Source organism: Chanos chanos, chromosome 5, assembly GCF_902362185.1.
Source record: "Chanos chanos chromosome 5, fChaCha1.1, whole genome shotgun sequence".
NCBI classification, from domain to species: Eukaryota; Metazoa; Chordata; class Actinopteri; order Gonorynchiformes; family Chanidae; genus Chanos; species Chanos chanos.
This window is the reverse complement of record NC_044499.1, coordinates 27,871,339-27,877,369: the sequence shown is the minus strand read 5'-3', so window position 1 is coordinate 27,877,369 and position 6,031 is coordinate 27,871,339. Positions and strand designations below refer to the sequence as shown.

The 6,031-nt window shown below is 43.3% G+C and overlaps 1 protein-coding gene across 1 annotated transcript; it reads left to right on the top strand.

The window, feature by feature from the left end:
* Positions 1–1,817: 1,817 nt before the first annotated feature.
* ndel1a (nudE neurodevelopment protein 1-like 1a) lies at positions 1,818–4,740 on the top strand. Its single transcript, XM_030774840.1, is given in 10 exon segments — positions 1,818–1,821; positions 2,042–2,383; positions 2,451–2,652; positions 2,758–2,790; positions 3,017–3,139; positions 3,446–3,532; positions 3,534–3,580; positions 3,836–4,009; positions 4,406–4,494; positions 4,600–4,740. Coding segments are annotated over 10 exon segments (1,242 nt in total).
* Positions 4,741–6,031: the final 1,291 nt, after the last annotated feature.

Below are 6,031 nucleotides of genomic sequence, written 5' to 3'. Positions count from 1 at the left end.
CCACTTCATCTTGATGCTTGGATGAGTAGATTTTCATAGATTTTCAGTAGCTCTTGCTTTCCATCTTGTGGTCCAAGTCTAAGGATTATTACTAAATACTAAGTAAGATTATAAAGAAACATATTGCAGTTCAGCAGTAGAGGCTGTTAGTCTGCTGCATATAAATATGACAGTAAATTCATCCTATGGCTGGGATCAGTGAATCATCAGTAAGCACATTGTCAAAGTGCCGTGAGATTGCAGCTCTCGGCAAAAGTCTGTGTGGATTCTCATGGTCAACGATCCTGTTGTAGTTGAAAAGAGTTGTGTTACTCCACCCTCCTTTGTTTTGGGCTTCGTGCATAGGAAGGAGAAGATGGAACGTGATCATGCATTACAGTGAAAGTTTAATAAAAGCAGATTTCTATCACATATGTGTGAGATGTTTAATTCACTCTGCTGGTGATGGAAAGTGAAAATGTCTTTTGTCATCCTGAATTAAGCAGTAATTGCTGACATTGGGCAAATGCTGGCTATCCGGGTTGCTACCTTTAATAAAACCATGTGGTCAGTGCCCAGTGATAGAATATAAGGAGAGTCTAACAAAGAATAACAGGATGCAGAAGAAATACTTTGCCACCTTCCTAACCAAGATTATTATAATGTTGATAAAATATTTTTTTAATATTACATTTTTATAATATAAAAAATATTCAAAGTCTCTCAACAGTATATATTTTTCAGTTAACAACATTTTATTGGATGAGCAAATTTGCTATTGTTGGGATTATTATTTTTGATAATTTTGATATAGAATTTAGACTCCAAGACCTGGTGAGACTGCAGCTTTGCAGCTCCAGGGTGAACACCGAATGAACTAACTCATGTGTGCATCTCTCCTTAAGTTCAAGTAGAGCTGTGGATTAGACAAACTTTAAGCTACGTTCAAGTTGATATTTTTTAGATGTTGTATTTAGTCTGTTTATGTGAAAATAGAAGTGAATTATCTGCAGATATTGTCGTTCAGAGTAGCTATGTAATAGTTGTGCTGCATCTATTCAATTGTATGCCCCTGTTAGTTGATGCCCACATAAATTTTGTCAAGCACCTCTGATCCACTTTTGGTTCTCAAATCGTTTCCACACATCGTAGTTATTCTGTGATTTAAATCTGTAATGTTTAAATCTGTCGATACGTCCCCAAATGAGTCCCTGCCATTTTTGAGTGCTACTTGGATCCAACTGGTGCACAGCATGTTTAGGTCATAGACTGAACGGAACTCAAGGTGTATCGTTGTTCACACGTTAATGTATTAAAGCAAGATTAACCTTTTCTCTTTCGCATGTTTTGCTTTCAATCTGAATGATTCAGTCTGTCGTTTTGATTTTTATTTTTTGCCAGGAAAACTGGTTAAGGATATGACGTTTATGAATTTATAAACAGTGGTATAGGCACAACCATGAACATGGACATAAAGATTTCTCATGTAATCTCTCGGGGCGTGTTCGTGGAAGCGTGAGAATGTGACATTAACTCAACCTCTAACTAGCGAGAGAGCTGCAGATACCCTCAAACAACATCGTAGGTAGCGCGATGCTGTAACAGCACAGCAACTGGACTTGGATACAAATGTTTCAGATTATGACCCTCTCTGTAAATGTTGTGAGTCAGCGTTTGTACTCAGTTTTACTTAAATATCCATAGCAAATACTTGAAGCACCTGCTCCTCAAGAGACACAGGAGAAACCCAAGGCATACTGTCCATACTGCAGTAACACCCAGCACTTCCTGGACCAATGCTCCAACTTTAAGCAGCTTACAAAGGACCAGAAGACGTCATGGGTGAAGTCGAATAGCCGCTGCTAGCGCTGTGGAAGACACCATCAGGCTGCCCAGTGTTGACTGAGGATTCCAAGCAAGGTATGTAAAGGTAAACACCTTGAGGCCTTATACGACGTTAACCTCCGAGCGGAGGAGAAAGTGGTAGGGACTGTCACTAGTGGGACGGGGAAGTCTTCAATAGACGTCCTGTATCTGGACTGACGTGCTGGATGTAACCAAGTCCTTCTCAAGGTCAGCAAGGTGCTCCTGCGAAATGGTGAGCACACTCTGGAGATCTACGCCATACTGGACGATGGCTCAGAGAGAATGATTCTTCTACAGGATGCCGCCCAGAGGCTGAAGCTCCAGGGCAAGCCAGAGAGTCTCGCCTTGCGAACAGTGCGACAAGACCTGAGAACGCTAAAGGGCTCATTAGTGACCTTCACCATTTCATCTGCTAACCAGCCTAAGAAGGTGTTCACCATAGAGGGGGCTTTCACTGCAGCCCAGCTAAGCCTAGCCAAACACACGTATCCAGTGGAGGCTTGGTTGGACAAGGCTTGGTTGGACACTGCAAGGGCCGGTGACTTACCTCCAACAGCAAAGCCGCCAGCAACAGTGCATGTTCTTAGCTGCTGGTTCTCCTGCAGGTGACCTCTTCAGACAAGTAGAGAAACTCTGGCAGCTGGACATCCTACCGTACAGGAGCGAGAAGCTGGTGACTAGGTCACGGAGGTACCAAGAGGCCATGACAACCTGTTCACCATGCTGTGCCATCTACGCCCTCCAGAGGCATGTGCTTGACTACAGTCACCAGGGAGAGGATCTGCGTGACTCCATTGAGAAGCATAGGCCTGAAAATAGTGCTGCTCCAATTTCTTCTGCTCACAGGGGACGTGTAAAGGAAATACAGACAAATAGACAGATACACAGACCAAGAGAAAAACAGACAGATAGGTGGATAATCAAAGACAAAAGAAAGCACAGCCAGTGCAGCCCTAGAGCAGGTTCCTGTGGAACCATGTTTGTGTGGTTCAGCCACTGTTTGCTACCCTCGGACCTTATCTCGGGGGGCAGATGACTAATGACGTCTGGTGCATTGCTTGCCCATTGTCGCAGCTCAAAGCCTCCCTATGCCAGCAGTACCTTTAGCTTGTCAAGCACCTTCTTGACCATGACTGGAGAGGAGAAGCTCTGAAGCCAGTTATCTACATAGAAACTACAAGCAGATCTCGATGCTGGAGGATGACCTGCTCCAGACACAGGGGATCAAACTGCAGCTGCACAAATATGTCAGAAAATTGGAACAGGCTGATGACGGCCTGGAGAGGACCGAGAGGTTAGGGGTACGTTACATAAACCTTGTCTTTAACCCTTAAACCTTAACTCTGACATATGCCCTTATCCCTAACCCATACCCATACTCTTGGTGCTCATCTGTACTCTTACACTTGGGCAGTGCCTTCTGATTCACAGTGCTATTCAGGCAGGATAGAGATGGCTCTACAATCTCAAAGCCCAAGTGAACTCTGACACAGGCTGTAGCTGGCCTGACTGAAGGAGTACTGTTACCCCTGCTATTTATGTGGTGCGTGGTTACCATGGTTAATGGCAGAGTTTTAGTACAGGGCTGGTCTCTTTGCAGGGCGACCATCATGTCACTGGAGGACTTTGAGCAGAAACTGAATCAAGAAATCGAGTGGGACGCCTTCCTGGAGAGTGAGCTGGATGAGAGAATCTCTCCTCATTTCTGTACAGAGATTAAAGGATGAGGCTAGAAGTGCTCGTTGATGGGTTTTTTTTTTCTTTTGTTAGCCTTGTTTCTTTGGTTTCTCTCCTATTTCCTTTTTCTGTTCCTATAATGAGTGGACTTACTGGAGAAACGTTTTTTCATGGGGTAGGATTCATGTTAATAAGTGGGAAATGGCTTGAAGTTGAAGGTCTTGCAGTTCCCTGACATTGTTTTGTGTTTGTGTGTCTGTCTGTGAGTCTCTCTATGTCTTTGTGTCTGTGTCTGTGTGTATGCATGTTTAAGATTTGCGACAGGAGCTGGCTGTACTTGAGAGACGGCCAGAGGCCTCGAAGGTGTCGGCTCCCAGTTCTCCCAGTCCAGACAGTGAGCAGACTGACTCTGCAGTACAGGCTTCTCTGTCCAGCACAAATGCTCCCCTCAGCAAAAATCTTAATAATGCCCTTACAAACACACAAGGTAAACCACAGCTTTTACCTTTCTAATTTCAGTGCTTACTCTCAGCCAGAACTCTGACTTGTCTTGATCAGTGTGTTGGTGCAGGCAGTGTGTTACTTGTGCTGTAGACCTCTGATAAACTGTCAGGACCATAATGTCATATTGTCCTGGGACATGCTGACAATGTGTGTGTGTGTTTACTTAAAGTTTGCAATTTTTTTTCCACTTTCATGGTACAATGTGTAGATAAATAAATGCGGACATTCTGACATGGGGTTGTAGCGCTTATGTCCATTTTTGCATTGTTTTGATGTTAAGGTACAATGCTTGGGGAGGACTGATGAGCGGGTGAGGGAACATAGTAAACTATTACAATGTGAATAGGGTGGATGTGTGATGTGTTCTACCCTCACATAGCTCAGGCCAGTGGCTCTGCCTCCACCCTTACCTCATCTGCTAGAATATCAGCCCTCAACATTGTCACAGATCTGTTGCGCGAAGTTGGGGTGAGTTTGCTCCCCTTCCAAACAGACTCTCTTGGCCTTGTCTGAGCCGCTGTTTGCACCATGTCTTTTCTTTTGAGTCACTTTTTTCCCTCTGTAGTTCCCCAGGCTTTGGAGTCCAAGCTTGCAGCCTGCAGAAACTTTGCCAAGGATCAAGCAGCTAGAAAGAGGTACGTGACCAATGGTGATGGGAATTTGGTCAATGGGGAGGCCTCAGAGTTCCTCTCTGCTCTACACAACAAAGTGTGAGTATGCTCAGTCACACCTAACCCCAAAAAACCCATTATCCCTCCGTCTCAGTCCTGACGAAGTGGAACTCCCCACTGTGTTTCCCAGTCTCTAATCATGCATAGAAGATGTGTAAAGCTCTTCTATGCATGTTTAGAGGTGCTCTTCTAAGCATGTTCAGGAGCCAGTGTTTGAATACAGAGGGGATAGGATATTCATAGCATCAGATACAGGCCTTTTAGGACCGCAATGTTTCGATTATAAATTTATTTTAGAAAGTATTTATAACATAGAGTTCCTTTAAAGTCTGCTGAGAGGTAAAAAGAAGGTGTTTGTAATTGTGGAAGTTTTGGAGGATATTAAAACCTCTCTTTTTTTTTTTTTTACGGATCTCTGTGTTTTTTCCCCAGCAGGAGAGAGACAGTCATTTTCCCTGAATTATTCCTGTGAAATGTGAACATTTCCCTCTGAGTGTTGATGCTGTAATGTCAGTTATACTATTTGTATAATTGCTCATGTCCAAAAAAAAGAGAGTGGTGTTTTGTGGGTTTTTTTCATACAACTTTATGATGTATGGTTGAAGCCTCCCACTGCTCCTCCATTTTTTAGTGTATTGATCGATTGATTGATAAAAATTCATGGCATCACTCTGTGACTGGAGCAGGTCCAGACCATGTTGTCAACATGAATGCTGATGGCTTCATACAGTGTTCTACCCTGTCTGACAGTGTCATACATGTTGATAAGAGGAATCTAATGGAGTGCAAAATTCGTAATGGTATCTCCCTTCATCTGTCTCTCTACCTGCCTGTGTGTCTTTTGTCTTGATGAGACAATAGGGAATCTGGTTCATTTGGGCAGTGAGAAAATTGGATGGTCATCTGTTTCACTTGGGAAGTGTGATAGTTGGATGGTCATCTGGTTTCCTTTGATGGTGGGTTAATTAGATGTTTGTGGATAAAAAAGACAGTGCATCATTTTGTGTAGGTACAGGTTCAGACCCTTATTAATACTTTAAATGTTTGGGGGAGAGGTTAAATGTAACATTTTGGTGGAAAGTAGGGGTGTAACACAACATGTATTTGTACCGTACTGTTCGGTACAGGACATTGGTTCGGTGCGCGTTTTGATCCGAGTGAAAATAGTCTAGCTTGCGTAACTTTTTTATGATCTTATGGTCAGCTGCCAAAACCGTTAGCAAATAAAGTGATACTTTATGTGAGTGCCACCCCCTCAGATAAAATTGTTGCCCCCTCAGTTTTAACTGTAGCCTCAGGCTTGGGCGATAAAACAGTAGCAATATTTAGCGCGA